The sequence below is a fragment of the Scyliorhinus canicula genome, chromosome 1 (assembly GCF_902713615.1).
Source record: "Scyliorhinus canicula chromosome 1, sScyCan1.1, whole genome shotgun sequence".
In the NCBI taxonomy this organism is placed as follows: domain Eukaryota; kingdom Metazoa; phylum Chordata; class Chondrichthyes; order Carcharhiniformes; family Scyliorhinidae; genus Scyliorhinus; species Scyliorhinus canicula.
The window spans coordinates 261,754,492-261,772,759 of NC_052146.1; the positions used below are offsets into that span (position 1 = coordinate 261,754,492).

An 18,268-nucleotide genomic window follows, 5' to 3' on the forward strand; every position below is an offset into this window, starting at 1 on the left:
GTGAGGACATCCCGCTATGGGATTAATGATGACATCCCGCTATGGGATTAGTGAGGACATCCCGCTATGGGATTAGTGAGGACATCCCGCTATGGGATTAGTGATGACATCCTGCTGTGGGGTTAGTGAGCACATTCACTATGAGGTTAGTGATGACATCCTTCTGTGGGGTTAGTGAGGACATCCCGCTATGGGATTAGTGAGGACACCCCGCTATGGGATTAGTGAGGACATCCCGCTATGGGATTAGCGAGGACATCCCGCTATGGGATTAGTGAGGACATCCCGCTATGGGATTAGCGAGGACATCCCGCTATGGGATTAGTGAGGACATCCCGCTATGGGATTAGTGAGGACATCCCGCTATGGGATTAGTGAGGACATCCCGCTATGGGATTAGTGAGGACATCCCGCTATGGGATTAGTGAGGACATCCCGCTGCGGGATTAGTGAGGACATCCCGCTGCGGGATTAGTGAGGACATCCCGCTGCGGGATTAGTGAGCACATTCACTACAAGGTTAGTGAGGACATCCCGCTGCGGGGTTAGTAAAGATTAGTGAGGTAACCCCACTTTGAAGTTGCTGATAGCCCTCCTTTTCAGACCATCCAACCCCCCTTTCAGTCCTACCCCTTTCAGGACCGCCAGCATTAACCACCCCAACCATTATGTGGCCCCTTCATACTCCCCCTCATTACCCCTTTCATTGGCATGGCCCCCCTCAGGCCCCAACCCATGGCAGTGCCACTCTGGCACCTGGGCACTGCCACCTAGGATCCCCGAAATGGATTGGCCCTGTTTTTTTTGACGACACTTGATTCTCTGCAGGTATCGAGCAGCAGAGAATCCAGCCCTAGATCTTCAGCTGCTTGACAGTCTTTCTAATCCTTGGTCTGCTGCTTTTGAGGAATAAACCATCATTTCTCTTATGCTTTGTGATTCATAATATTAGTGCCACTTTAGTCACTTTATCAATGGTTTCTTCCTCGAGTGCTTGCTTAACCTGATGATATTGTTCTCTTCCCTACACCCATACACATACCACGAGGTCGTCAGCACAGACAGATTTATCACAGTACTTTGTGAATCAAATAGCACTGTTATGTAAAGAGGGAGCATGTTGGGAACTGTAGCTGGTACTGGTAGAAACTCCAAAGATTGGGAACTGTCGAACTGTCGAAAAGAAAGCAAATCCCAGAAGAGGACATTTGGGTAAAAAAAAGAGGCTCAGTTCCTTTCGGCCATTGTCAATGCAACCTGCCTGAAAACCTGGGCATAGACTGTTGGCAGGATTTTTCATCATGAGGCTGTTAACTTCAGCTTGACATCATTGCAATGTCTTTTTCTTCACTTTATTTGAATTACATTCCAAACAGATGTCACATGAGAACTTTTAGACATCCTTTTAATGTGTAGTTTACTGACCTATAATACACTCCATGACATTACAAATCAGCAATAATTACAATTAAACTGAGTAATAGGAGACTGAATAATATAAACATGGTCATCTTGCAGTTTTTTGTGCATTATATTTCATTTCTTTGCCCTAAGGTCTCCCAATTTGAGCACTATTGGCTGCTTGAGAGAACAGAGACAAATTACTCACTTTTCTCTGCCATAGTGCTTTGTGAGCATTTATGCAGCTTCAAGGAGCTGTGGATTGTGTTCAGTCACCTACTATTATCCCTTCTAGAGCATGAGCACCAGGCTACTAGTTGGGTGACACTAGGATATTATTCAACTGAGATTATTGGCTGGATTTTCATGGAGTTAGAGGACTTGATGGTAGGGGTGAAAATGTGGCCAGGATCCAAATCAAGGATTCCTAACCCCATTCCCAGAGCTCCAGATTTTTATCAGAGCCTTTTAAAGGTGCGAGTTGGATTGGTTGCCAATCTGCATTTGGTACTCCTAATCTATTTTTTAAATTTAGAGTATTCAATTCATTTTTTCAATTAAGGGGCAATTTAGAGTGGCCAATCCACCTACCCTGCACATCTTTGGGTTGTGGGGGTGAAACCCACGCAAACACGGGAAGAATGTGCAAACTCCACATGGACAGTGACCCAGAGCCGGGATCGAACCTGGGACCTTGGTGCCGTGAGGCAGCAATGCTAACCACTGCGCCACCATGCTGCCCTATGGTACTCCTAATCTGACCAGCTCCATTATGGGGCAGGCATGTCCTAGTCCTCCGCAATTTTCATAGTCAGGCCAGTCTTTCAAAGAGTCATGGTATAGTCTGCATAATGAGGCTTGGTTGAAAGCCCATCAATCCATTAGACTGTTAAAACAGTTGAGCCCCAGGGAAAACATTGCTTGTTTGACAGGCTCTCTGATTTCTCCTGTCAATTGTACTATGTTTATTTACACAACAAAGAGGTTTCAAGTGCTTGCAGTTTCTCCTATCGATATTTTAAGGGTCTGGATGATTGACACTTCTATTGGCCTGTAGTAAAAAGGAGTTTTTTTTAAAGTGGGAAGTTATCAACGAATGACTTTTTAAAAGTGTTTGCACACATCCTATTGTCATGATAGGGTAATTAGTTCTATATAGTGTACAGTGAGTGAATGCGCATGGAAGTGCCATAGCTTGGCATGGGGGGCATGAGGGGATGGATGGGGTCATACCTTAGCATGGCGGCATGAGTGGCCATGGCAGTGTGTGATGGCATACCTTTGTATGGCGTATGAGGAGACATGAAGGCTGGTGTTGACATGGAAAGTCTGTGTGCGTGTGTGTGGGTGGCGGGAGGTGGGGTTTGGGGGCTGGTGAATGAGGGCTAAAGGGCCTTACACTTTTAATTATAACCACAAGGCCAAGGCAGACATTTTGAACAGCCCACCTCTGCATTGGCAGCCCACCTCTGCATTGGCAGTCCACAACTGCTTCTGAACTTTATCTCGGGTTGGGCTGGCCCAACTGCAGCCGGAATTACCCCCCGGGAATGCAAATCCTGCCTTTCCTGGCATTTTCTCCCAAGGTAGGTGTGCTGAGCCTGGGATTTTCCCAATTTCTACTACCCAACTTGTGGATGAAAATTTTGCTTTATATCACACATTACTAGTTGGGTATATGCGATGCCAAAAAAAACCCTTCAGCAGTAACGAACAGTTATAGAGATTAACATGCACTTGATAAAAATGGCAAACGAGATGGTATCATATCGATTTTATTATTTCACCCATTCTTACCCAGCTAGATCTAAATTTTTTGGCCAACAGTCTGAAAGTACCTGGATTTACTCCCCCAAAAATCAAATAAAACAGTTAAACCATTTGTGTTGTCTTGTGCCGGAGCTAAAAACTGAGAAGCTTACATACAATACGGATAATTAGTATATAAATATAAAGTCCAAAATGTCACGGTGAAATTCTGGGTCCTAGAATTATTAAAGTGCTCAGTAAGCCCATAATGCAAAATAGATTCTAACATGGTCTGACAATGTAATTTTGTAGTCATTCCTATACCAAAAAGGGCTAATACAAATTGAGCATATTTTTCTCAGATAATTTGCATGTATCTAGGAGTTGCTTTCCCAGTGACGCTACCAATACAAATCGATAACTGGACAGCGATCTAAAAATGTTTGCTGATAATCCTATTTCTCTCCTTTTTGGTGCTGTTTACTAAAAAATATTTTTTTAGTTAGAGCATAAGCAGTTGCTTTGTTGCTCCAGCCAATGTGCTTTAAAAGAGTGGCTGTCAGATAGCAACTGCTTATTATATCAAAGTATGAAATATTGAAGTTTGTTGCAATATTTGATAATTATATTAACTTTGTATTAAAAAAATCTGAGTCACATTTCAATGCAGCTTATTAAAGGATAATTTCAACAGTGCTGAGTAAAACTGATCTTATTTGATGTTCCTATAGCGTTTGAGCACATTATTCATATTTTTAAAAAATGGTATCTCATTGACAATTTCTTGGAAAGATCCAAACTAATTTTGATTTTATCCCCCCTAAAATTATGTACATTGAAATATGGCGTAATGAATTTGCTTTGTGCTCATAGAATTAACAATGCTGGTGATGGGAAAATTAATTTCCTCCAATGTCATATTGTGGCAGTCTATGCTACTTCTAGGTCATTTATAGAATGGTGTGCGCATTGGTAAGTACACATATATCTTAAAGAGGCTGCATATAGTTTATACAGCAAATGCAGAGTTTATGCAATTGCTATATCAATCAGAGATACTGAAGAAATGCATACTGATGCTCCTCATTCACAAATGACCATGTCTTGCTCTCAAATCGAAGATTCTCTGCTTCAGTGATAAAATATAATGCTATTTAACAGCATCCATGTACAGGAGTAAAGGGGCTGATCAAGACATCGGCTATAGGGCACAACTAAGAAGAAACTTTCAGCTTTTCATCCGGTGAGTACAAAAGGCACCTTCACATTCCAGATAACTAATTATTCTGGTGAGTCATTATTTTGCATTTTTAAATTCATCAAAAAAAAGAGAAAAGTAATTTCAGCATAATTAATAATTATTTTAAAAAATAATAATTGTGGCCAGTTGGCTCTGATATATCGGCTATTCAATAGTGTTACTGTACATGCTTTCTGTAGTACTGGCATTTAGTACCTTGCTTTGAATACAATTTCTTCCTGTCAGAAGGTTTGCAATGGTCAGCTGCAGGGAATCAGGAGGAACTCATGTCAACAAATATAAACCGAGTCCACTGTTGGTAGCTGGACATAGAAAATGTTATGAGCTGAATTCCTTACTTTTGAAAATCACTAAAAGATGATATACTAATATTTCACTGCCACAACCGTTTGATAGTAAAATTGCTAAATTTATGTCTCACCATAATAATTTGCTATATGGTAGTTTTATCTATTATATAGCCTACATTCCAACGTCACAGAAACATCTTGTGTTGTAAGTTATGACCACTATCTTACTGCATATCCTCAACTAATGACTTAAACACTATTGATGGGTTATTTGGTCTTTTCAAAAAGTATAATTTTTCTCTAATGCTCTAAAACCTCTTGTGCCTCATCCTAAACGTTGCACCGATAGTAAATGATACACATTATACGGGAAATTGTGTTCCCTCACATTTTCCTTAAAGTCATTTCTTTCCAGCATTATCATGAACTGAGCCAATAATGAGGCAATTTTAGTGTTCTGCAACCGTTGATTTGGTTAAGAAAGAGTCTGAAAGATTGTTTTGAACCCCTGAGCCAAAGCCCACAACAGTCCTCAGCATATTAATTAGGATTCCAATAATGAATGCCATCGACAAACTTGCTGTCCCTTTGATTCCTTCATTTCAGTCCAATGGTTCAGCTCTTCCTCACCTGAACTGTTGAGGCCCAGCGAAATCCAGCCAATCATTTCTTTGCGTTTCATGCTCCGTTTGTTATACACAGATAGTATGAGTGTCACATCGGAAAGCTGAAACAGTGCTACCTGAAAAATGAATGTTTCTTTGTACACAGGATTTGGTTGGCCTCGGCGGATGGACGTCTTACACTTGGACATCTCCTGACCCATAGAATTCAGCAATGTTAACTTGACATATGTGTCTGGAAAAGCAATTTGGTTCAACAGAGGCATCAGAGGCAAGAAAATATTCTCCTTATAATCACTATACTGCTACCAATAACAAACATTTAGCAAGCTTTGACTAGCCACAACACTTTGTAAGCGTACTAGTCAATCTCCATAATGGAGTACACAATACATAAAGGAAATGAAAAGGTATGTCTAAAAGACAGCAGAGGTGATGAAAATGAATCAGAACAAGGGGCAACAGGGAACACAAAAATGCCATCAAAACAATTTGGCATGGGATGGACATTAAGTATAGCAACAGCTGGAATAACAATCTCTCCATTTTTTTCATTTAATTTCTGAACTAATTAACAATATTTATGAGAAAATAAATTTATTAGGTGAAAATAACTAAGCCTGTTGGAAAAACATCATCACCTTGAATCTGAATGTCAGGCATTACCATTTTCCTTGCAGTAATTTGTTTACTTTCTTCCCCAATTTTGTACTGACCTGGGTGAGGTTTGACAGTGTTGAGAAATGTTAAGATATCCTTTTTATTAAAAGTAATATACCATCAGGCATTCACAGGCTTCATTCAATATACAGCTATACAACTCTCCTTTTCTGTCTCAACAATATATACCAATCCCAACTTCAAAAGAACACTTTTTCATTTATGTTGGGCTTGCTGAGTAAGAATACCAGTATTGTGCCAATTACTCTTGATTTGCAGATAGAATTTTTGCTGTGGTCTTTTACCTGTACTATATTGAAACTGCTAAGTTGACTTCACTTAGAACTGTTAATGGCATTGGCATTAAAGAACAGGACCCAGAATTTTTCAAATGGTATATTAGTATAACATGCACAGTAGAACTATCTTTACTTAAAACAAGGAAGAAAATCTACTTTGTCTTTAATACTCCTCAAGCATAGTATTATCTTGAAATTACTAAGCAGAAAATTAATTCAGTCGAACCAGTCTGTGTTGATGTGTATCTCCTTGAGCTTGCTCTGTTCTCATATTTCTTAATCCTCTTTTAGAATCTCCAACTTATTCTTAAATGTTGACATTGTTGCCTATTACATGCCTGAAAAATGGTCAACTAGAAGAAGAAAGTCTAGTGGGCACCCTGTACAATCATTTGCATACATGATTCAATTTTCAAACAGGTTTTTAAAATGGAGCACTCGCATCCCAATCAATTGGTGGGACACTGTTTAAATATGCAAGTCGGGATTCAGGTATACAAGGCACAAAGGCGTCTTGCCAGTGCTAAAGGCCACTCGGGATATTTTTGAGGAAGATATTTGTGCAGAAAGAAGCCGTGTTCCATTCACTGCAGATTCACTGTCATCATTTCTCCTAGAACTGATGAACTGCAGTATAGTGTTGGTTTGGTGACCCCAGCAATATTCAAATAAAGCCTGAACCCCAAAAATAGCTTGCCCCTCTTGGCTGTGGGCTTGATGGGCATTGAGGTGCACCATTGACTTTGTGCTTATTTTTTGCTAAAGTTGAAAATCTGCTCCCATCACTAATTTGGACAATGCATTCCATAGCCTTACAACCATTTGTGTGAAAATATTGCCCCTACTCTCTATCCTTAATTTAATACATTTCATTTTTATCTATGTCCCCTCATTTTAAATCTCAGTCACTTGAAACAATTTGCTTCTACTTACATTAGCCCACATCCCTTTACAATTTTAAATAGCACTTCAGACGTACTTTTTCGAAGGCAAATAATAATTGAACTAAATAATAGCTTCCTATTGTCAAAATATTAATGTAACTGATATTCTTATGAAAATCAGGAGAGTTGGAGTAACAATGTCCATGACAAAAGCCTGATCTGGTACAGTTAAATTATCTACTTGAATTGATTTTCAGAATGGGAGCAGCGTTAATTTGGTATAGCCACAGTTTACTAGCAAGTTATCACTTCCTCTACTTGGATCTAGCTTAATGCGATGAATGTGGTTTTCTTAGTTCTACCTGCAATTTCTTAATTTTGATACAATTTCCCACAATAAGACACAGAATTAATTATGAGGTGAATTTGAATTTGATTTCTGCTGATTTCAGTGTTATGTTGGTACAATTGTGAATGTTGAGGAACAATTTTAATTGAACTCTGCTGTCAGGAAGTCAATGGAAAGTAATATTAGGTTGGGAGCGGGAAGGGGGGGCGGGGTGAAATGAAAGTAAAACCCCAACTGATCCTGTGCATTTCCTGCCTGACAAACCGGGTGAAAATTATCCCTTGGGGTCAATTTTGGGCTGACTGATTCATCCAGATTATTTGGTAATTTTGTTCCAAGTTTTATATTTTGCAATCTATCATTTTGAAAAGTATGTCAATACTATTCATCATGCATGATTCAAGGCACAAAACTCCAATAATAGGATCTTGGAATCTTGGTCTAGGCCCAGATTCTGTGGTCAATAGTGATACGATGCGACTCATTGCTGATCTGGAAGAAAGATACCCACTAAGATCTAGCAATCTCTGTAGCGGGATTTCCCCTTGGCTGACATTAGTATGTCTCGGGTGCCAATCCAAGGGGATTTCCAGGCACCCAGCAACAATGATGTTATCAAGCAGGGTAAGCAGCCAATCACATCGAAGTATTCTCACAGACAGCAGACCAGGAAGTAAAATGCACTGATCATCCCTCACTTTTAATTAAAATTCATAGAGTGAAATAAATGATTGAAAATTACAAGGTAGAAATGGAAATATCATTAAAAACTTAAAAAACTTATGTTTAAAAAATATGCAGAACTTTTGATCATAGTGGTGAAATGTGACACTTCACAAATGTAAAATGAGTTTTGCAGGGCCAAAGAGGTTTTCAGCAGTAGTCACGAACATAGTACGCTACTTTAAAAAAAGTTACACCTCATTCCATGGGATGCGTACCATTTTCAAGGGTTTTTACAGTGAAACTAATAGCATAAAAGGCAAAGTTCTCATTTCAGTGATTTCTAATTGATTGCAGTGTGGAGGACTTCAACAGCGCATCCTATGGAAAAGCATAGAATCGCTGACAGCAAAGTCTGGATTTCTGTGTTTAACTGTGCATGTGCAGATTCTCGAAGCTTTTGTAAGTTTCAGAAGAATAATGACGGTGAACACTGACAGTTTTCCCATCATACCACCCCAAAATCCGGGCCTGTTCATAAGTGCAAGATCTGGATCTAAGCATGAGTCATTGCCAGTTTGGACGGAATTTCCAAAATATTAATTAGGACATAACAACTGTCAAACATCACCCACAGTAAGCAATACATTTCACAAATAGTATTAAATATATACATATTGTATTATGTGTTTCAGTTTTGCTTTAGCAACTATTAACTAGTTAAATAAATGATTTATTGACTAATAATTGGGTAATAAAAGATGTTTCAACTATGTTTATCTTGAATTTTATAAAAGAAATCTTGATCAAAGCATTCAATATTTTGGCAAAGCAAATATATTTTATATATATTTATCAGGATTGAAGAGCACCTTTGTTTTAATTTAAAAGCACTACACTTTATACTATATACAGTAATGATAGAATAAATTACCTAGTCTGAATGACCTTTCTACAGCTTTTTTTTGCTTAAGGAGAGATGGTTTGTTCCAGCAGTATAGCTTATCCTGATCACAGGAAATAACATTAGTTATAAGTCTCTTAATAAGCCAGCACAAATGGTGGACAGCTTCACTGCTGGCAGGTTTCTTTCACATGAAAGAGACAAGAGCCACTAATAGCGTTCCTGTACTGCAACTCACCTCGGATTATATAAACCTGCCCACCTATCAAGTGTTTTAGACAACAGAACAGTCCATCTGACAACAGGGGGTGGAAAGCAGTAAAAGAAATAATGGCCAGATGTCAATAGTTGGGTGAGAAAGGGTCATAGGTCAAAAGTTATAACGAGGAACACTGTTTACTACAGTGGTAAAAGTACAAGAGATTTAACAGTTTACTAACAAGAAAGGATCCAACAGAGAGGATTATTAGTTTTCTGATGTTATGACTAAATTTCTCATTATCTTGCTACAAAAATGTATACTTACAATTTCTTAGAAATCTAATTACTTAGCAACATCAGTAAATTATTATCCCTTCCCTCTTCATAAATGAGAAAGTCAAAGGTACTTGTTTCCCATGTACTGCATAGTGACATTTCATTGCCCATTTTATTGACCACTATGTCAGAAACAGAATCGTTTTTGTCATAAAGTCAACCAAGTTTGTGAATTGCATTACAATAATTATCAAACTAAAACATTAGCTTATCTGTGAATGTATAGGATGGACCTTCAAATGTCACTTGAAGTAAGTTAACAAGTCCTTTCAAGATACATACGTTTTCAAAATTAAGATTCTTGTCAAGTGCAGTTTGTTTTCACACAAAGTAATTGTGCAACAATTGCAAACTTTGATGGGTCAGGCAGTGGGAAAATGTTTTAATGTTTTTTTTAAATTTCTGGTCATGTAGTAAACACTGTTATAGAGAGTTACACAATCAATCCAATAAAATAGGTTTTAAAAAGATGTTACTTCAGAGAGAAAACTGAGGAAAATGTTGCAGGAATGAATCATGATGGTCAAATTTTAAAGTTAACTGCTTTATTGACAATAGTGGCATATTTAGTGAGAAAACTGTTACCATGTTAAAGCAGTGGAAGTTTAATTACCTACAGTCTAATGCATACAACTTTAGTTTTACGAACTTCCTGTGGTTTTACCTTGAGTGCCAGTATTACACGTGAAGTCAATGTTTACTGTGAAAGGCAAACATTTTCAAAACATTTGCTGATGTACCAATATTCTTTAAAAAAAAGACCTGTGAAGTTATTTCCAGAATTATTACAGAAAGATCCAATTATATGCAAAAAATGTTAATTTTGTAGATTTGGAAACCATTTTTTTCAGAATCCGAGCCAAAGCCAGTAAAAAGTCAATGGATTTAATGGTACAGCTCAAATGCCATGCCAGCAACAATGGTCCTTCTCAGGCACATTATGCGGTCAATGCTTCATTCATATGGAACTTTGGTGGTTTGATTAACCTAGCAATAAAATTGTGAGCAGGGCTTTTAGCCATAATTGTGTTGCCAATTACAATGGACTTTAACTTCCTCCTGCCGGGTGTGGGTGCAGGATTCTATGTCTAATTTTCCAAGGACTGGGCAACTATGCACTTCATCATTCTGGGCACCTGCCATTTTTATTGGTTACAATATAGTTCACCAGAGCAATTACCTATCTGCAAAGCCCCATGTAGTCTTGGTAAAATAACTGTAAAATAATTGACTGAATATACATAAGGCAGAATGAGGAGGTATCATCATGGCAAATGCCGGAGTTTTTTGAGTTCATGAAAAGTATCTGCAGAAGAAATAAGAATTACGACTTGCTTCTGTTTAATGTGAAGTTACTGAACAATTAAAAAAGTGATTATGTTTGGAGGTTATTACTTTATAATATGTTTTACACCTCATTTACAAATGCTGGCAATACTTTTTGATTATATACGTTTAAAAGTATTTTTTAAATTTAGGATTGTGAAGCATATGAAGGACCCAAAAAGTGTTTGCAGGTTGGTCCTAAAAACAATTAATGCCTGAGGATTTACGCAATTATGTAATATTGCTTAAACCTACTTTAGTTTTAGTCATTCTGCAACAGAATGTGACTTGAAAGAAAAATATAAAGTTAATATACACAAAACTTTAATTTATATTTTCCCAGACTGATTTAATGTTGGTAGGAAAGGACTCAAATGACACAAGTTTAAGGCAAAACATATTTGCCCGGGGGCAAGTGTACTGACTGGAGAAAAGTGATGGGTATGCAAGAGGAAGAAGAGTAAGTTGGGCCATAAATTATATTTTTCCCACATTTGTCTTTAATTTTAGTTTATTTAATTTGCTCATAAATTTCTATTTTATTGCAAGTGGAACAACAGATAACGACACCAGCATGAATAAGTTCTATTATGTCTGGCTGTTACATGAGGCTAGAAATCACTGTAGGCCTTGACAGCGGATTAATTCCTAATGTAATTGTGTGACAGTCTACTGTTCACTGTTTAGATGGAGCTATTTATTATCCATTTAATAAAGTATCACCAGTAGTGATTTCTAGCCTGTAAATAAGATATTGTACAGACCTGAATATTGTTAGCTGGATTTTCATCCTCAAAATGGGTAGGAGGAGTTAGGAAAGGTCCTTTATTGACCCTCTCGCCTCAGGAGAAAATGCCAGAGAGGGAATGATTTTCATTAAGGGGGTGGGGGATGGACTGCAGTTGGGCCAGCTGATCCAGGAAATAGTTCAGCTCTTCCATGTCAAACTATGCAACCAACCAACTGCTGCTATGGTCTCTCATGCTTCCCTTGCCACATTATGCACCCAACTAACCCCTATGGCCCATGTAAAGCAATGTTTTCCATGGGGGAGGGGGGCGGGGCGGTCAGGTGTATCAACAGTCCAATGGATGTCTTGGCTCTCAGCCAAGAATGTATAATGAAGTAAAACATTGCTGTGTTGACAGTGCTGGCTTTCTGATCAATGCTATCACCCGTACAGGCAAAATGTTCTGATTTTTTTCTCTCAGTACTGGCTCTGGCGAGAGAACCGGTGTGCAGCTCCCCTGCTGGCTTTTCTCACTAGACAATGCAGCAGTTAGAGTGAAGAAAATGGTGCTGGCATCTCTGATGCCAACACACTGGTGAACGGAGGGTGCCCCGATCTGCGATAAAAAAAATAATCTCTACCCCACAATTAAGGGGAACCCTTTCCCCCATTGAAGCTCCCCAGAGGAGCCCCTGTCACTGCCTCCTGGCACAGAGGGGTAGTGTCAGGTAAATGCCAAGAGGTAGTGCCAAGGTAATGCTATACTTACATGTGTGCCCCTGGTGGGTCCCTTTCACCTGGTTCACGTTTTGCACAAACAGTTGTAAACCTCGCTGGCATGACGTCAAGCCAGCGAGGGGAGTTCACGTGGGGGAACATACGGCGGGGAAGCTCTTTAATTCAAAGATAATTTATGGAAATGAGGGTCCCGATCTTTCTGTGTGAGAACCTCATTACTTTACCAACGAGGGGCGGGGATAATTAAAAAATGGGATTTTGCAGAGATTCTTGTTTATGTAAATACAAAACTGCTTCTGAATTGGTGCATTTGGAGGCCAGTGATGTTGGCCAACCTGTTTTTAGCAAACAGAAATCTTGCTTAAAACTCCCTTTCTTGCAATTTAATTAATTATCCAGACATCCATCAATGTCAGGAGATCAAATCTGCCCCTGGCAGTATAAATCTCGTAAGATTTTCCACTGGTGTTGTCATTCTCACAGGGGCGAAATAAAATCCCAGCCTACAATGTTTACTTACACAGGTGCTTGCAGGTTCTGCTATTGATACTTTAAAGGATCTGGATGATTGACATTTTTATTTGGCTGGAGTAAAAAGTTGATTTTTTTTATGAAAGTAGGAAGTTTTTAATGGCTGACTGTATTTTAAAAACTTTTTATATATATCCTATTGTCACTATAGGGTTAATTGGTAAATGGTGGGAATAGGCATGGGAATGTCAAAACTTAGTGGGCGCGATTCTCCGCCCCCCACGCCAGGTGGGAGAATAGCGGGAGGGCCTCCCGTCATTTTTCACGCCTCCCGCTATTCTCCCCCCCCACGCCCGACCCACGCCACGAATCGCTGCTCACCGTTTTTTACGGCGAGCTGCGATTCTCCGAGTCCGATGGGCCGAGCGGCCGGGCCTTCACGCCCGTTTCAACATGGCAGCAAACACAACTGCTCGCTGCTGTCGTGAAACGGGCGCCAGATGGGGCATCTGGGGGCCCAATTGGCACGGCAGTACCACGGCCGTGCCAAGGGGGGCATGGGCCCGCGATCGGTGCCCACCAATCGCGGGCCGTGCGTTCGTAACGGACGCACTCTTTTCCCTCTGCCGCCCCGCAAGATCAAGCCGCCACGTCTTGCGGGGTGGCTGAAGGAAAAGACGCCAACTGCGCATGCGCGGCCGACGTCATCGAACGTGTCAGCCGGCATGACGCTTGACGTGCAGCCTTGACGACTGTCGTCAAGGCCGCGCCGCCGTGACGCACGGGGCCGCGCTCCTAGCCCTGCCCGGGGGGAGAATAGGCCCCGGAAGTGGGCGTGAAGGCTGCCGTGGGTCACGGCATGTCCCACAGCAGCCTTTACGATTCTCCGCATTTGCGGAGAATCTCGCCCCTAGCCCCGCCCGGGGGAGAGAATCGGCCCCGGAAGTGGGCGTGAAGGCTGCCGTGGGTCACGGCCTGTCACACGGCAGCCTTTACATCTCGCCCAGTGCGTGTGTGTGTGTGTGTGTGTGTGTTGGGGGGGGGGGGGGGGGGGGGGAGATGGGAGTCATGAGGAGCCAGCAGGATACCCCACACCCTTAAAAAGCCCTGGTAAAAATTAGAAATCCTAGGAACGGGGCCAAGAATCCAGGAATTAGATCCTGGCCTTGAAAATCCAGCCCTATGTTTTTTTTCTTGGTTAGTCTAAAAATGAATATAGCAGTAAGGCCTTTGCAGGCATAACGTGTAATTTAAATTTCAAATTAGGCAGTAATCTAAAGAAGATTTGCATGTATGTACAATTGTAGCAGTATATTTAGCATTCTAATTTATTGGCTGAATTCAATATGGAAATAAAATTTACTGTGGATTGAAACATTTTCTGCTCTGGGCATCCAGTGTTACAACAAGTAGGTCAGGTACAGGACAATCAGCTACATATTACATTTCTTTCTATTCTTCCCAGTACTGTATCTTCATTCCAATTTCATAGGACCATCCATCACTGCACTAATCTAAATGCTTCCACTTCTCACACCAGTCATCTCTTATGGACTGTTGTGTCAGTGATTAACATTTACTTGTTAGCGATATTGAGAAAACTTTTAATATTATGAACAGGTTCCATAGAGCGGGGATATTTTATCTCATCAATCTACATCGTAAACTTAAATGTTAGAAGCAAAAGAGGATAATTTTAAACCAAAGCAATTAATGCATCCATTCTAGGCCAGACACATTTATATGAATCAAATGTAATTCAATAAATAGGCTGAAATGTATGTTTATGGATCTGACTATTGAGAAGCAAAAGGAATTTAAACTACTTATTAGTTAGAATCGAGTCACATAATATTATGCTGTAATATGAAATTTTCAATAAATGATGAAGTGGTTACTCGCTTTTACTACAAGGTGGTGTGCAGGATCTGACACTAGTAAAATATGGAAGTAATAACTATTTAACGCATATAATTAAAAGCAATCATGAGGATAATGCTGATTAATATTTTATCGATGCATAGATCTATATAGCTTTTAAGCACTAATGATAGTCTTCCAACTGAAATAAGAGTTGGGACTAAATATACTTTACTAAATTGGCATCACTGAAGATGAAACAGTCAAGATTTTCCTATAGTTCCAATGAACATATATGTTTCTTTCTAATTAACAGAGGAGAAATATCTTGATTTGGTGATCAACTGAGTGCCTTCATTATTTCAATGAGTTTTTAAAAATTAAATGTTATATATATTTTCAGTCCACACAAGAGTCATTCATCATTTCTGGATTCTAGACAAGCCTTGTACTCACTAGGTGGTCTGTTCACTGCCAAGTTTTTGAAGTGGCTTCCTTTTATGACTTCAACTGACAGTCTGCCAGTGGTGGCATTATACAGCAGACCAACTAGGATTTCTGGTGTTGAGCCATGTGCCAGAGATTGGCAGGAAGAAGTGCTTTCACTGCAGGACATCTCAGACATGCTCATCTGGGAGTCACAGCCCTAGGAACAAGATAGGAAAATATTACTATTTAAGGTATATGTACCAAACAAATGCCCTGAAACATTTATGTCTTCACCTTACAACTAAATAACCAGAAAGCCACTTTCCATTTAAACAATATGATTTTATAAGACCTCACACTATCTTTCTCATGACCTGTTGACTGAAATTAATGTATTTGCACAATTTTCTGTTTTGATTTTAAATCTTTAGTAATTACATGTTTTTATGTTTCTTTCATAGATCTTCAATTCATAAAAAAAAGTTACACTCTGAAGCAAGAGGAATTTTGGCAAAAAGATTCTTCAAAATCCTTATGCCTGCTTTTCTCTGATCATCTTTAATTATTATTTTCCTTCAAAAAAGCACAAGATTCAGCAGGTTTTATCAATGCAGTGAAACTAGCATTAAAGAGCAATCACACAAGTATATTTTTCAAGACATCTCATACAGATGCAGTAGGGGTGATTTTGAGCCCCCATTGGCATGGGCTCAGAATCCGGAGAGAGTCGAAAAACGTAATTCTCTCCGGCGTGATTGGCTTTTGGAATCTATACCCCGCTCTCCCCCCATTCACCAGTAGAGTGGTGTGAATCACACCACACGAGCCCCGGAACCTCATTTTAATATAATTAGCGAAACTCTCTCCGGGCCTTCACCCCTCATGGAATATTCACAGCTCAATTTACAAGTGTACAAAATTGCAAAACTGGCCCCTACGTTTGAGGGGGATATCAGAAGTAAGCGCTCAGGCCGCTATGATTCCCCAGGCTCTTCACTGCTCAGTGTGCATCGGTTGAGAACGTGGTGGACATAGTTAAACTCAGCTTGGGGCTGAGGGTCAGTCACTCATTCTCGGGGGGAGGGTCCTCTAGCAGGCCTTGCTTTCCATTCATTTTAGGTGCCCCCCCGCTTTAAAAGGGGTCTGGAAACTGGCATTGCTTCCTGTGTCCTCCTTGCTGGGCATGTAGCCAAATCACAGCTGAGGGAGTGCCCATTCTAACTGGGAGCTGCAAAGTGGATTGCAGGAGGTGAATATTAAGGGTCAGCACTGGGGACAACTGTGAAGAACAGCGAACTTTGACAAAGGGTCACCTGGACTCGAAATGGTAGCTCTTTTCTCTCTCTACAGATGGTGCCAGACTCGCTGAGATTTTCCAGCATTTTCTCTTTGGTTTCAGATTCCAGCATCCGCAGTAATTTGCTTTTTACAACTGTGAGGCAACTGGATGGGGATCCCATGAGACGCCAGGCTACAAGGGCAGAGTGGGTGCATCAGGAATGGCTTGCATCATGAGTAACAAACACCCTCTCACTTGGGGAAACACAACTGAACTGTGCGTAGAACCCCACACTCAGGCAGCACTCTAAGTACCAAGGGATTGAGCAATATTAAATATCTATTGCACTTGTCTAGGAGGTTCATCTCTCTGGAATAAGTGTTTGGGCTGTGAAATAGTAAAATAAGGGTAACCTCTAGATGTGTGCTTGTCATGCTCATTGCAGGCTTTATTCTAATCAGCTGTGTCTCATCTGTTACCAGAAGCATTCAATTGATTAGAATATAATTTCACCCTTCACTGGAAACTCAATAGTACCAATGAAAGACACAGAGCTAAAGAGAACTGCGACTGATGTGAGCCCCAAGCATTAAACCCCAATGCTCAATCAAGAGTTTATATCACAGGATACCGTGATGTAACCCCCAAAGCAAAGCTTCGAGGTAAACGTTATTATCACTCACCCCGTCACATGTCATGACGGGGGACTTCTTTAAAGGTGCCCCTTGAGGATGCAGATGTGGGTCCCATGCATGCACTCAATAGCCTAATGCAAGTAATGGGCGGAGGGGTTGGAGAATGGCCATGATAAATGTGCCGATGAGACTCTTGAGTGTCCAGGCGTATGATTCTGGTGGACCTGGGAGAGACAGGAATGGGCACATATCAGTGTGAGAGAGGGGGGAGGGTGTGAAGCTGAGTGGAGGCAATCATCAAGGGGGCTGAGGGACAGGCCCTTCTTAGAAATCCTCACCGCTCAGATTGTTTTTCTTCTCTTTTCAGTGTATGATTCTGGAGAATCATGGAGCCTGTCAAGTCAGCATTTTTACTGATTGTGGTAGTGAAGCAGCAAGGACATGCCGCTGCACTTGGCCAGGACCAGCACTTTGCTGAGGAGGGGGAGCCTAGGCCCTCAACTTTACAGAGAGCAAGACCACAGAGGAAATAGCCGTGTTGGAGACTGCGTTGGCCAAGGGTCTTCTGATGCCACTCTTCCTATTTACAGATGTTGGAGCCAAATGCTGGAGAAGACTGTGCCTGTCCTAGGGGACGGTGGACAACCTTTACCATGTCCTGCAAGAGCTGGCACCTCATTGAATGGGAGGACACCCACTGCCCATGGCCTTTAAAGTCACTGCTGCTCTGAACTCTAGGTGAACAGCTCGTTTCAGGGTACCACCTGTAAGGCATCTTGCAGTCAGCCGCACAAGAATATACTTAGGAGGCGACAGATGCCCTTTATGGAAGGGCCCACATGTACAAATACTTGGACTGGGACCAGGAGAGCCATAATACCAGGCCCAGAGGTCTCCAAGGCATCATGCCCCGCCATTTACGAACCGTAAGGGATTCCATTCCTGCCAAAGAAAGGAATTATCATGGGGTTTAAGACACAGGATGAGCGCTCGTCTGTTACAGCCCCCTTTAAGGTCAGGGGTCCTGGTGTGTTCTCTAACTCACCTCCGGGGTAGAACAGGCTATCTACACTTTGTCAAGCCATGACATCCTCATCTTTGGAGAAGACTGGCTGCAATGACAGGCCTGAGCATTAACATTGGGATTTGGGAGGGGTGGGGGTGGGGGGTGGGGGGGGGG

General features: G+C 40.8%; 1 protein-coding gene across 3 annotated transcripts in view; it reads right to left on the minus strand.

The window, feature by feature from the left end:
- Positions 1-1,388: 1,388 nt before the first annotated feature.
- The window catches only part of syt14a (synaptotagmin XIVa), a 271,602-nt gene continuing 254,722 nt past the window's right edge, over positions 1,389-18,268 (minus strand). For 2 of the 3 annotated variants that reach the window (XM_038812298.1, XM_038812279.1), the window contains 3 exons: positions 15,202-15,391; positions 9,322-9,378; positions 1,389-5,559 (listed from right to left, as the gene is read on the minus strand). In XM_038812298.1, coding sequence (XP_038668226.1) covers positions 5,246-5,559; positions 9,322-9,378; positions 15,202-15,391 — 561 coding nt within the window. In that variant the 3' untranslated portion in view covers positions 1,389-5,245. The remainder of the gene's footprint in view (positions 5,560-9,321; positions 9,379-15,201; positions 15,392-18,268) is intronic. The other variant, XM_038812288.1, reaches the window with a different exon arrangement.